Here is a 15,306-nt window from a genome sequence, read left to right on the forward strand (position 1 = left end):
TGTTTTATGTAACAGGGTACTGATGTTATTACCTCCTCCATTCTCTTGAAGTTCAAACAATTGCATGAGTATTCCAGTGCCAGTTTATGAAAAAAATTGTTATTTGAAATGTATATAGGCACAATAGATTCTAGCTACTAGAAAAACCTCAAAAATCTATTGTGCCTATATTTTGTTGATATTAAGCAGATATGAAACAATAGCGCCATCTAGAGTCCTCAACTACTCCTACCTGGCCAGTTTCCTGACTTATAATGCTAGTGTAGTCTTGTAATATAGACCCACTTAAATGATAACATGCTTATTAATTACTTAATACATTTATACCGCAATAATTATCTTACCTAGTAGCAAAACAGTTACTTTTTCTCTCAAAACATTTTAGATTCTCTATACAAATGCAATTATAGGTCAATTTATTCTCTGTAGTATTAGTAGATACCTGAAAACATATTTTAAGACTATGTGTTTATAACACACAGTCAATGAAAGACCACACACAGTTCACTACCCCTTTAATAACCATTTGGTATGAATATGAAGGGAGAGAGTATACAAGCTTTTAGTTGTTAGACATGTACAAATACTTCTTATGATCCCAAACATTTAATAAATTGTATATCTGAGTATAAAAAATAATCATACTACCCTGAATGCTATATAAAACTATATAATCATTCAATAAGTCCTTTATTATTTAAGTATTTGTGTTGAATTCTGTTCTTACTCGAAAGAGGTGCCATGAAGATTTTACATGTAATATTTGACAGATACCAAAGTTTACTGAATGAGAATTAATATTCAAATAATTACATGTATTATCATGTGGCATTTTAATGGCCATTCAGTGGTATACTTGTATTCCTTGAATATACACAGTATCAGAATTGTCAGGATTGTACTCGATTTTCCTATCCTTACAAATAAACCAGCATGAGTGCTTTGATGATGAAATTCTTGAATATGAGTGTGCAGTTTATTATACATCTTCTAAGGTATGTATTGATGGAAGGGTTTCGTTTATAATTGATTCTTCCATTATGTTCTGTTTTGTATCCTAATAAAAAAAATAAACCAAAATTCTTGTATTTTCTATATAATGCTGTTTCATTTCTGCCTTTCAAACTGAAGTTGATTGAGACTTTGCAAGCTCTGTGAAAGGGGTTTGATGTTGTATGAATATTTTAAACTTAAAATCTAGCCCATCAATTTTTTTTTTTGGGGGGGGCATTGACCCATGTGGGTGCTAGAAGACCCCTTGGAATGAAGACGGCTGGTTTTGGGTGGGGGGTCTGGGCAATTTTGGAAAATCCTTATTTTGCTCAATTTTGACCAGGTCGCAGGTGGGGCGAAAGACACCAAAATCTTTTCGAAATGGATCCTCTTTATTTTTTATATATTGAACTATTTGGATGCTAGAAGAGCCCTCGGAGCAAAGTAGGCTGGTTTTGGGGGCAATTTGGGAAAATAGTTATTTTGCTCAATTTTGCTTAATTTGGCCAGGTTGTGGGTGGGGCGAGAGACCCGAAAAATCGTTCGAAATCGATCTTGTTTATTTTTCATATATTGACCTATTTAGATGCTAGAAAACATTTCAGAGTGAAGACGGCTGGTTGGGGGGGGGGATTGAGGAAATTTGAGTCATATTTCAGGACATGTTGCATAGTTTGTTTTCGCATGCCTCCGAATTATGTACTACACATATAACCAGACCAGATGCGGCGAAAAAGTAATTATCATCACAATAGCATATTTCCCTTCATGACCTTTAGCTGTGGAGTCATTCGGGAATCATTTGTCTACAAATTGCACGAGATGTTGAGCAAAGTGCATGCCTGACATACTTTCTGCTGGCGGCTTTTAACCTTGTTCAAAGAGATTTTATTTGCTGTTACTCCATCTCATTTGAAACCTCTTCGATAGAAACCAAAATGTTTCTCCCTATACAGTGCGTCCCACAAAAAACGAAACCGAGAATTATCGATGATTTATCATAACTTAATCAAAAATACAATAGACAAACGACCTATCATTGTAAAGCTTAGAATCTCCTCTTTAATTTGTTTGTTCAAAATTTCGAATTTATTCTATCTTGGCGTAAAGCCAAAATAGCTTATTTTTAAAATCATATTCAGACACTTGTACAAATAACCCCTCCCTCTATTGGCCTATTATTTTAATTCATTTCGTGCATAAAGGTAAAAGAGAAAATTATTCGTTTGGAATGGTAATCAGGTGTATCGTACGAGTGTTTGTCGCCATAGCTTTCGTCGACGTCGCTTCTATTAAGGGCTTTATTTCTTTTTATATGAAAATGACAAATTAACTTAAATATTCAAAGGACGGTCGAATGTGTGAATACACCATGCTCAGTAAAATGAAAAGGAAGTGAGATTGGATGTATTTGAATAAGTATTCAGCTGAGTTAAAGTTGTCACTCGTTGGATCTTCGAAAGCTTTTTCGGAGATCTATCCGTGATGCGTATCTATTTTCATCCAACCATGAACAAAATATACTTCCAAATAAATAAATGTTGACTCTAACGTCCAAGCAGCTTACTGTATGTTTCAAACACTAGATATATGGGAGTTCTTATAAACTGCATTCATGATTGTTGATGTATTTGAAGATGAAAATATATTTGTGGGATCGTTCGCTTTCCATCTGCAAGTCATTGTGTTCTTAGCTTGATAAACATTCCACATATAATTCAAAAAATACACACAAATGCAATGTCCTACATGCGTATATACGAATTTGTTTTTAAACATGCATGGCCGAAAAACTTTATGAGAGAAACAAAAATAGTAAAGATGTTTTTTTTATCCCCCCATATATTCCCGTTTTGATGGTTATTCTTATATTGCCTATTGAGGGTTATTCTTATTTATTTATTCTTATTAGAATGTCCCGTTTTCAGTTCTAAACCTCAAAAGAACCCCCGCTTCGATTTGCAATAATCTTTTGATGGATATCTATCTTGCTCTTTATTGAAAACGTCCATTATTTTTTTTTTTTTAGATCGAAATTTTCAGCTCGCGATATTTTTATATATTTAGCTCGGACATCAGGATAAATTAAAGCTGTAGTATTTATACTTTATATCTTTCTTAACTAATAATAAATGTAAAGATTAAGAGCATGCCAAAACTGAAAAGTCAGCAAAAGAGCATGTCAAATGTGCTCTCCTTTAGGATCTTTTTCCGGAGAAAATCTTATCCGAAAGATTCCCATGCAACTTAGCTGTACATTCCTGTACGATCATAGCAGAGTGGATACTCCTATCATGGAATTATTAGTATCGGGGCCACCATATGCATATTCTAGGGCTAGCAGCGTTTGCCACGTGAATCGTTTGTAAATTTTGTGCCATTCTAAATACAGAGATTGAAGAGAGTGAAATGAGTCTGGAGGAGGATTAAGCAAGTTCAAAGTGGAAGTCTTTCCCTTGCCAAATTGACATGGTATCCCAACCTAATATATAGGGAATAACTGTCTATGCACAGCCAGCTTTTTTTCTCCTAGTTTCACTACCATACCTTTAGGACCTATTAATATCGATGACCTTTTCTTATTGTAAACCCCAAAAGGAAAACAGTCTGGTATAGCAAATATATCAGTGTCATCAGAGAAAAATTATATTTGCTTCTACTCACATAACATCTTCGGAAGATAACTGATAGTAGACCATAGAGTTACTTGGTTTATACAACTCTATGTAGTACAGTCATATCTATGCACGCTTCCTATATACGCTTGCGCTTGCCGCACACACAATAGGCAGCGCTCATCAATTTGGCCCTTAGTTGAGCCATGGAACTACTCAAGAGTAGTTGGTCCATGATTTAATGCACACATTCTTATGAAAGTTTGCCAAATGTCCCCATGCTAACCAGCCTACGCCCTTGGCCTGTACCAGTGTGTGCCCCCCCCCCCGGTGCCCCCCTGAAAAAAAATTGGCAGAGCAACAAAAAAGAAGAAAAGGGAGAAAGAAGAAAAGAAAAAAGGACAGAAAAAAAGAAGAGGAAAATTAGAGGAAGACGAGTGAATGAAATAATGTGAGGGGAAGACTTGCAAAAAACCCCCAAGATCTTTCATGTTACCACACAAAATGTTTGCTTGCGCTTCGCGCCAGAATTGCCTGTTCGATGAAATTCATATCTTGCTCAATATGCTGATATGGAGCAAGTTTTGAAGTCAATAAAAAAATATATTTTAGCTCGGACATCGAGCTTTCATTATTTTTGTTTTCATTTACAAATTTAAGTGCTCAGTAGAATGTCCGTTTTATGGTCTACACATCAGCATTTTAAGCTCACGCTGCGTTGTCACATTGTTTGATTTGCCAAGTTCATATTGTCTACGTGTATTCCATAATGTTCCATTAAACAAAATGTATTCAGAATGCCCAGATTCTAGGTCTAAATCTAAAACATGAGCGATAGCCTGCATGTTCTTTATTTAAATTGTACTTAAATCATCCAGTTTCACATCAGAATATCAATAATTGTCTGCTCACGCTTCACGATCGCATTATTAATGATGCCCAAATATATCCTATTTATAATTTACAAAATATGAATAGAATGTCCCGCTTTTAGGTCTAAAATTTCATTTTTTTTCCTCTCGCGCTTCACGCTCGCATCAATTGTTTAGTTACATACCTATCCCATTTATTAATACAAAAAGTGCTTAGAATGACAATTTTTTAGGTCGGAATGTCAAAAAAAATTTGTTCGCGCTTCGCGCTCACATTTTTGAAATATATACCGTCTTCGTGGGTAACTGTAAGCAGTCCTTAACAAGTCCCTTTTCGATACAGCTAGAACAGTTAATAAAAAATTCTGCTCGCGCTTGGCGTTCGCAGTAACCATCTGGTTACATACGAATTTTGTTCAGGATCACACATAACATTGCCCAGAATATAACATTTTCAGGACAAAGTACATGAAAGTTAAAAAAAAAAAATCGCTCGCGCTTCACGCTCGCACTTTTTATAAGGCTTATGGGATTATTTCATGTTTATGTTGTTTTATAAGAATAAAACTAAGAAGTGACTGATCGGGGAAAATATAAGTGAAGATAATTTCGGGCCCCGTCCCCTATTGCAATGGCGAAAGTCGGATCCGCCCTTATGACACATGCATACACACAGACTGGAAAAAATGGTGCCCGGAAAGGTTGCCAGTAGTATAAGGATGTCTATGATGTCATGACGTCATCGTCCATTTATGAAGCCACGCCCCCTGCATGACGTCACGAAGTGACGTCATATGTAAGCCACACCCCAATCCCTGACGTCATAATGGTAAAGTAAATACTGCGAAAGGGTAGGGTAGACATGCCTGGACGGGAAGGGCTATGTATTACAATAAGAGGGTAAATTTAGCATGCAAGAAAGCTGTCTTTATAAAGAGGGGGAGAACACCATCGTTTTATACATTCATTCAGCAACATACACGACAGCGTACGAATATAATTACGGCTGAGCCAGAGAACTCTCAATGGTGTCAAATATTCCAGAACCAGGTGGAGAAGGCAGACCTGCTCTTGGTCATCGAATACATAACGATCGTGGAAGTATTCAGGGACCTGGCAAAATATCCCAGCACGTGGATAGAAGACATGGTCAAGGACAATCCTCAACTGAAAGTTCACCAGGCTGTACAATACCTGGAGCCTCAAAAGGTGGCTCAATATTACTCTCTATTACTCTATTACTGTTGCGAGAGTAATGTGGTTGAAACAAGAGCTGATGGATCCCTGCCTCTTCACAGAGTCAGGTATTGACGACTTTATACGGACAGAAAAGGATTAAAACTCGGGGATCCGTTGAATTGGTCCCTAAGATTATCCTTGTATGAAAAGAAATAACGGTGCAAGCCTAATAAACACCGTTCTTTTCTTAATTCCCCCTTGAAGTTGAATTGTGTTCTAAGATTATCCTTTTGGTCCCTAAGGTTAGGACCCACTTCAAAGAGGCAGGGTTTCTTAAGAACAACATGAACTCCAAACCTATTAATATTTAAATTTGTTCCCAAGATTCGGACGAATTTGTCTCAAACTTTGTTAGGTTTATAGAACCCTTGCTTGGTTGCCTTTCCGTATTAAGCATCTACAGTGCGTCCCAAAAAAAACTATACACTTTTGAAATGGCTGCCAAATAAAAAATGTAGCACTTTGGGGGAAAAGACTTATAGATATGGAAAGCCAATAAAGTCAACTTTCAAATGACACCAAAAAGTTGGAAAATTATTCATGCTTGAGCGAGCACTGCCCACTGAAACAAAGGGTATGCAAATTAGGGTGGGCTGGAATTAGCCTTCCAATTTCTTTCAGATTTTTTGTTTGGTACTTGCAAAGTTGAAGGTTATTTGGTGAATTAAAGATCAGATGTGATCAGTTTGTTGTTTGTGAAAATTTCATACGTTATTAAATTGAAATTTAATGCATGAGTGATCATGAATTGCAATTTTTAGTGCAGCTTTATCATGTGGATCTCAACAATGTGTTCATGACAGTCAGGAGAAGAGGGGGTAATATGACTTAGGTAGGTGAAGTAAGTTGATGGGCTAAAGGTCAACAGAACATTTAGCAACCCCTCCCCCACTTCTCTCCTCCTGAGAGACTAAGCTTGGCTAGGCTGGGCAGGAATTAGCCATACAGTTTTTTGAGAGGTTAGTCCTTTGGAACTTACAAAGCTAAGGGTGTTATGCTATTCATGAGTGAGATAAGTTTTGGTTTTAATAGGCAAATTTCATGAATTACTAAATTGAAATGTAATGCATGAGTGAACAGGAATTGTAATTTTAGTGTAGCATATTCATCTTGTGGACATCAGAAGTGTGTTCATGAGAGTCAGAGTAATGTGATGGTACATGTACCTGTTACAAGCAAGAGGGCGAGATATGCTAAGACTTGGTTAAAAGGGCATTCCTCTTCTTTTTGTCCTTTTACAAATTAAAAGTCATATGTACCCTCCCTCTTCACCTCCATTTCCCAGCCCCCCCCCCCCCCCTCTCTCTCTGTCTCACCTCCTGGATTGTAGCCTTTTCAAAACTTAACTGCCAAGTGACCGGTGGCTGATGGTCAGTTTGAATGATTACCAAAAAAATTAATGATTATGATGATTAATGAAATAATTTATTGGAAAAAAATGAATGTTTGATTGATCACATTGCACATTGAATGAGTTGATTTACTGATAAATTGTTGATTAAATGATAGGAAAAAGTTGATTCCCCAATTCAGAATTAATCATTGAATCAACATTCTGCTCTGGACTTTGCGTACATGACAATAGCCATCAGTCTCTCAACAGGAGGGGAGGGCGGGAAAGAGGGAGGGGCGGGGGGCTGAATGTTCTGTTGACCCTTATTCCATCAACCTACTTCTCCCACTTAAATCCTATCTCACCCCCTATTCTCCCGACTCCCATGAACACATTGCTGAGATCCACACGATAAAGTTGAAATGCTGCCTAAAAGAAAGTTGAAATGCTAACAAAAAAATAAAATTTGTGTTCACTCATGCATTAAAGTTCAATTTAATAATTCATGAAATTTTCTTAAGCAACCAAAACTGGTCACGGTTGATCATTAATTTATCACAACGCCCTTAACTTTGCTTGTTCGAAAGGATTCGCCTCTCAAAAACTGACATAAATTGGAAGGCTAATTCCAGCCCACCCTAATTTTCATACCCTTTGTTTCAGTGGGCATTGCTCGCTCAAGCATGAATAGTTTTCAACTTTTTGGTGTCATTCAAAAGTTGACCTTATTGGCTTTCCATATCTATAAGTCTTTTCCCCCAAAGAGCTACATGTATTATTTGGCAGCCATTTCAAAAGTGTATAGTTTTTTTTGGGACGCGCTGTATAGGCCTGGATTTGATTGTTTACCTCGTTGGGTTTCATGCGAATGTTGGTATGAAGAGTATCCATCAACGATCGATATTTTCTGAATGATAGGACAAGAATGGCGAAAAGCAATGGGTGAAGTTATAGAGAGCGGAGGAAAAAAAGCAATTAATTCGTCAGTATCGTCATTTGGTTATTTTCTTCATTTTGATAATTCTGTCATTTCCTCATTATTTGTTATTCTGCCATTTGCCAATCTGTCAATTATTCACTTTCTCGTGCTGCATTTCATCATTCCATCCTCTACTAAAGTACATTATTGGGAAAGGGACATATATGGGACAAGCATCCTTCTTTTCATCATTGCACAATTCGTCATACATGTCATCTTGTCTGTGTTATTTCCAAGCCATCGTTTTTATATTTCTTTTCTTAATGCCGATCAGGCTATTGTTCATTTTCTCGTTCTGTCATTCGGTCATTCCGCCATTTCGTCGTTCAAATCGGCGTCAACGGCGTTGTTTCGTTACTAAAACTTCCCATAATAGTTTCATCGAAAATAAAAAAACATAAGAAAAAAACTAGATGTTCATAATGTGTATATACAATGATTTTTCATCTTCTACTCACTACTTATAATCATGTTCATATGTGCCAGATGAAACAACTATTAAAATGTCATAATATTGGAAGAAATATTCTCTCACCCCACGATCGACACTCGTGTCAACGATTTAACCAAAACAACATTGCTGCCTCGTGATGTTCACACCGATTTTTATACCGAAATCTCCAATTATGGTCATGACACCATTATCTCATATCGTTTCACCATTTTGTCATTTGGACATTTTTATTTTATAGCAATGTCGTCCTTTAACCCCCTCATCATTTTACCTCTTTCACCATTTTCTTCATTTTCACATATCACCAGTCATCATTCGCAAGATCGTGTTTCCTTCCACTCCATCTAGACAAAGTTCAAGAATGAATCGCCACGTATATTTTTGGTCTCTCTATGACAACCAACATAGGTAAAGCACCATGGGGAAAGTTGGCTAAATATAATGAAGAAATTATGAAACACATACAATGCACAAACACCAAGAAACAGAAATCTGGGATAAACTTTGTTTTTTTATTACTTTTTATTACACAGAACACAATGGCATTCACAAGTAAAATGGTATTGTAAAGGGGTTCCAGACACGTGTCAGTTAATTTAATGAATATGCATTTCAGAACGGACTCAACATATAGATTCCGTACAAAATCAATAAATGCAGTATTTTAGTTATGAATTTCTTCGGTTCCTTCCATCTCATCATCATTATCATCATCATTATCCTCCTCTTCAGCTTGATACTGGAATAATCCATCGAACTTCTGGACTTTTCTGGAATATTTGACACCATTCCTGGTCTTCTTTTTCGACAGTTTTTGGAGACATCTTGAGAGTTCTCTGGCTCAGCCGTAATTATATTCGTACGCTGTCGTGTATGTTGCTGAATGAATGTATAAAACGATGGTGTTCTCCCCCTCTTTATAAAGACAGCTTTCTTGCATGCTAAATTTACCCTCTTATTGTAATACATAGCCCTTCCCGTCCAGGCATGTCTACCCTACCCTTTCGCAATATCGCCCCTCTATGGTGTCATAAACATGACGTCACTTCGTGACGTCAGGGATTGGGGGCGTGGCTTACACATGACGTCACTTCGTGACGTCATGCTGGGGGCGTGGCTTCATGACGTCACTTCGTGACGTCATCGTCCATAAATGGACGATGACGTCATGACATCATAGACATCCTTATACTACTGTTGCCCCCTTGAAAAAATAAGGACCCCCAGTGCCCCCCAGGAAAAAAATCCTAGCTACGCCACTGGCCTGTACAAGTGTTCATGAAAACGGCGACATTGAACAAAGACCTGATTATGAAGAAAATTTAAGCCCCCATCACACTTATTCCGAATCAAGCAGAATTGACCGGAATGAAAGGACTATTGTTCGACCACCAGTTGGTCATTTAAATCTACTTCGAACACCGATCGAAAATACCCCTCGAATGATTTGAACATGACCAAAGCCTTCGGGATGGCCAAACGAAATGACAACAATATTTCGAATGCACTCAGAATGCAGTCAGAATATTTAGAATGCGCCTAGAATGTCCAATAATGTAGCACGAATTACCAATCTGACTCCATTGCGGATCATTTTGACTGTGTATGATGATTCACCTGGTCAGTTTACTGAATTTCAACTCCAGTTTGGTGAATGAATAAGGTCCTCCCAAAAATTTCAAGATTTTTTGAATATTTTTTTCGTTCCAGCTTCTGCTTGATTCCGAATAAGTGTAATGGGGGCTTTACAGCTTAATTTACTGTGGGTTAACCCGAAAAGAGGACGAACTGGACTGTGACGGTCCCTTTGTCTGGTGGTTATAGGTGGTCTGATCAAGGAGCTATTTTGCATTGCTTCAAATGAAAAATCAGGTCATCAAATTGTTATTCATTGACGCATATCCCGGTCTCTCTTGACTGCGTTTCCTCTTTGGATTCGGTTTTGTATGAGGATGGTCCATGGTAAGACTGGAACAGACCCGGCAGAACGACTTCGAGGAAATCTTCTCTTTATCTCTCAATCTCAATCTAGTAAATTAATATGCTGTCCAAAAGGAGAACAATAATTTACATCGTTCTTGCTAACACGGTGTGTATATTTTTCTATTTATTCGGGACAACAATTTTGCATCGGGATAGTCCGCTCGACACTCGTTCCAAAAGGAAAGATAAGACGACTACTGCACTAGAGCGCCATGTTACTACTACACAGAGCATACCAGATAATGTTGGTGACGAAGTGAACCCTGCCGCGATCCAAACGCCTTCCTCTGGAAAGGAACTTAGTTGGAGAAATAAATTTCATTGGGAATCCAAAATAGACCAGCATGACTATCGCATCCTCATTAACCCTCGGAATAAATGTAAGCAGTCGGAAAATATAACTTTGCTTATCCTCGTCAAGACAAGAGTGAGTAACATAAAAGAGAGGAATATTATCAGAGAAACGTATGGTCAGGGAATAGTGAAGTATAATGTGTCAGCAACGATTCTATTTCTACTTGGAACAGAAAGTGAATACAATTCAGTTGCACAGGTTGATCTCCAGAAGGAGGCTGATCTACACGGAGATATTCTTCAAGAGGACTTCATAGATACCTACTACAATCTAACCATCAAAACCATTATGGGTTTCAAATGGGCATCGATGTCATGTAGCAATACTTACTTTGTAATGTCAACAGATGATGATTGTATCGTCGACGTCGTTAACCTTGCCAATGATCTCGAATCAAACACATCTTCGACGTTTCTTTCGAATTTTGCTCTGGCCGAGCGAGCTATCAACTGGAAACCACACCGAGATCCTGTTTCTAAGTGGCACACTCCACGGGAATTGTTTTCGGGTGATACCTGGTTACCCTTTCCTCGTGGATACGGTTATGTTGTTTCCAGAGAGGTGGCTCATCTTCTTTACCAAGCTTCTCAGAAGATTGCTCCTCCTGCACCCTGGGATGATGTCTACTGTGGTATACTCTTACATTCATTGGGGATAGAGATGCAAGATATCATAGTTTGGTTTAAGACAAAGCATACACATGCACCATCAAGAGCACCATTGAAGGTTCAGGACCACTATGTGATTGGGGGAAATGGAAATACAATGATCATGATGAACGTATGGACGGCAGTTGAAAATAGGTACCAGAAATAAACACGAAGATACATAATAAGTATATTATTATGATGATGATTTCCCCGGGAGTTTGCTGATTCAAGAAATGTGTGCTACATACTATCAGACTTTATTGTATCAAGTTGCTGAGTTGAATTCTTTTAGCCGAAATATTTATTTTCGCAAAATGATAATGTGATGTCATCAGCAGTCGCACTTGCAGTGCACCGACCAACACCGCCACCATGACCGACGTATTGATCAGAGTTTTTTTTTTTGAATAACCTGTTTACCAGGGCTCTGGAACAAAGTAAATCTTGTTCACTTCCTGGTTGATTTTATATTCCATCTTCCCTTTCTCTCCCGCAAAACTGGACATTTACTGGAAAAGCTTATAGAATTTAGATTTTTAATGAATTTCTACGTCATTTCAATAAAAAGTGTAAAAAATTGATATCATACAGTGGGGATAGCAAAAGTGAAGGTAGGGGCCTACCTGGTTATCCCTTTACAAATAAATAGGCCTACATTTAAAAGTACATATGCACATATACAGTTAAACACTAAAGGAATTTTTATAACTATTGCATTATTGTCATAATCGTCATCTTCGTTTTTAGTATTATCGGAATTTCAGTTGATATTTATAATCTGTCATTATTGATGGTGAATGCCTGTTTTTAATGGAAAATATGATTTCCCATTGCTTCACTAAACTCATTAAAAATAAAAAACGATTTTAACCGCTTAAGAGCTATGATTTCAAAAGTGTATTTTCATTTGGTATAGAAAAATTACTTTATCATAGTATTCAGATTTATCATTGTGTTGAATCCAGCATGCGAACGCATCATTCGAACAGTCATCATTGCACATTCAAAGATTCATGATTGTTATCAGAATGAGTAAGGAAATTGTATTCATTCATGAACAAAGTTGAATTAGTTTAAACTTTGCTTAACGTTATGTAATCCAAATGAAATGTATTTTGAATTTATACAAGAATGTGATCTAAGAGCACGCGTGTCTCAACTGTATGCTGAATACGATAGGCTTGGAGTTCATTTTCTCCAGTTTGGTGTGTAAGAGTGGCTAATTGGTTTTCGGATGCTGCTGAAGCTGAGTAATTTCTTGTCACGTACATGCACCAAGGAATTCCCTGCATGCATGCATAGTCACTTGATAATGCCCATTGTATGATGTGTTCTTGTAAGTCATACAACCGATCTGGGATCGTTTCACAAAAGATGGTAACTTTGTCATTTGGTAACAACAATGGTGGCACAGCCCTGCAACCAATCAAACTCCAGGCTTCCATGGTGGTTACTGCAACGGCAAAGCTACCATAGTAACTTGTTATTAGAATACTTAATATTCATGATATTAGAAATTAGGAGGGAGGTGGGGAGGAGAGGGTGACGAGCTGCTTGATCAATATCAGGCTACCCGCGCGTTATAGGCCATTTTCTCTGTTTTGAATAAACCAATGTCGAAATTTTTTCAAGCCCCCCCAAAACCCTAACCTTTTCGGCTAGGTCCGCGCGTGTCCTTGACCGTCTTCTTTAGTTAAAGGTCAAGTCCACCTCGGAAAAATGTTGATTTGAATCAATAGAGAAAAATCAGACAAGTACAATGCTGAAACTTTAATCAAAATCGGAATGTAAAATAAGAAAGTTATGACATTTCAAAGTTTCGCTTATTTCTAACAAAATAGTTATATGAACGAGCCAGCTTACATCCAAATGAAAGAGTCGATGATGTCACTCACTCACTATTTTGTTTTTTTTTATTGTGTGAATTATACAATATTTCATTTTTTACAAATTTGATGATTAGGACCTCCTTGCCTGAAGCACAAAATGTTAAAATAATGGAATTCCACGTGTACATTGAGGAATGAAATTTCATTTCACATGACAATGACGAGTAAATCAAAATATTTCATATCATAAAATACAAAAGAGATAGTGAGTGATGTCATCAGTTCCCTCATTTGCATACCAACCGAGATGTGCATAATAAGTGTTTTGTGAAATGAAGCAAACCTTTATGATGTCATAACTTTCTTATTTTACATCCGATTTTGATGAAATTTTCAGTGTTATGCTTGTTGAATTTTTCTCTTTTTATTCAAATCAAGTTTTTGTTGGGATGGACTTGTCCTTTAAAAAGGGCCTAATTATTCATAATGCATAGTTAAAGAATAGTCGGGTCAGTTTATCGTTGTATTAGCTGAATGCAGGCATTTGGAATTCTCACGTAAACATCCAGGGCGCTGTTGTACAAAGAGTTACGATTTATCCGATCAGTCGTAACCCTATGGAAATCCATCAGTGTCATAATTTTTTTCTACGAACAATTTGCACAATGTCCTTTTTATGCAAAGAGAAGCGCAATGAATTTTCAAGAAAACAATGAATGTATGAACATACATCATATCTAGAAAATATTTTGAACAAACATGGATAATAGATGTTGACGTTGCTGGCTGTCCATAGTTGCGATTGATCGGATCAATCGTAACTCTTTGTACAACAGGGCCCTGGCCTTGGTTTGCTTTAATAATGTTGAGCTTTTTCTATGATATTTTGAGTTACATTTTGTTGTACTTTGTTTATGTTATTGTTATTATTTTTACTGTCTTTTTGTATATATTATACTTTGTACTCTAGAAAAATGGAATGTTAAATCAACATTTAAAAGGTTGGAGGAGTGACAACCTTTTCCAAATGTTACATCAAACTTTGTATAAAGCTAAATCCAACATTTTAAGTGTTGGGTAGAACCATTTAAAGTGGTAAATGCAACATTTAGAAAATGTTGTCACTCCTCCAACCTTTCAAAATGTTGATTTAACATTCCATTTTTCAGAGTATACGTAATTGTAATGGGCATAGAGAACTACACTAATTAAACATGTTAAACTGCGTTTCATATATGTCCTCTACTATTATTATTGTTATTTATGAACAGTCATGGTTTCATTGATATTTCTATATCTTTTTTTTCTTTTTTTTTAATTTACCGGAACCCCCCCCAAAAATGGGTGAAACTGTGGTTTTAAAGTAATTTTTAAAAGTATCAAGCAACAAGAATATTTCAAAATGTTATCATTCACTTGACTATATAGCTGATAATCAGCCCAACGATTCCACGTCCAACGATCGCACTCACTCACCCACACCACACCCACCCTCTCTTTCACACACAATACTTACACACATGCACTCTTCGCCGTCCAATTTTATTTCCGGGGAGGGGGGGGGTGGTCAGAAAGAAGCCAGGGACAATTTCTGAAGAGGGCTGCTGGTTTGGAGAAAAAAAATACAAGCAAAAAAAAAGGGAAGGTGTTTTGGACTAATTTCTAGATTTAAGCCTACTAACCTGCTTTCCAGGGAATACTGCCTATGGTGTTTAACGTACGCAGTAGCCACAAATTAATCGGAGGGGGGTGGTAGTGTTAGGGGCGCTTCGATGCTCGCTTGTTCTTTTCTGGTCATTGGCCGTTTGGCACACGATTCATTTGCGTCACTTGATGATGGATTGAAGAGCAATTAAAGAACCTATGTTGACTTGGCGTCCGGTGGTTCCTCTTATTCTAGCCGTTACTGTGTACACAGATTCTATTTCTTAATTACCATTGTCAATCACTGACATATGTGGGCTACGACAAAGTCGTCAATCACCAGATTGCAGGCCATAAAGT

At 37.2% G+C, this 15,306-nt stretch overlaps 1 protein-coding gene across 1 annotated transcript; it reads left to right on the forward strand.

Moving 5' to 3' along the window:
* Positions 1-10,412: 10,412 nt before the first annotated feature.
* On the forward strand, positions 10,413-13,112 carry LOC121411574 (beta-1,3-galactosyltransferase 5-like). The gene has a single exon (XM_041604368.1). It carries the CDS (start codon positions 10,527-10,529, stop codon positions 11,637-11,639), a length of 1,113 nt encoding a protein of 370 aa, XP_041460302.1. The 5' UTR covers positions 10,413-10,526; the 3' UTR covers positions 11,640-13,112.
* The last annotated feature ends 2,194 nt before the right edge of the window (positions 13,113-15,306 follow it).

The sequence above is a fragment of the Lytechinus variegatus genome, chromosome 3 (genome assembly GCF_018143015.1).
Source record: "Lytechinus variegatus isolate NC3 chromosome 3, Lvar_3.0, whole genome shotgun sequence".
Taxonomy (NCBI): Eukaryota; Metazoa; Echinodermata; class Echinoidea; order Temnopleuroida; family Toxopneustidae; genus Lytechinus; species Lytechinus variegatus.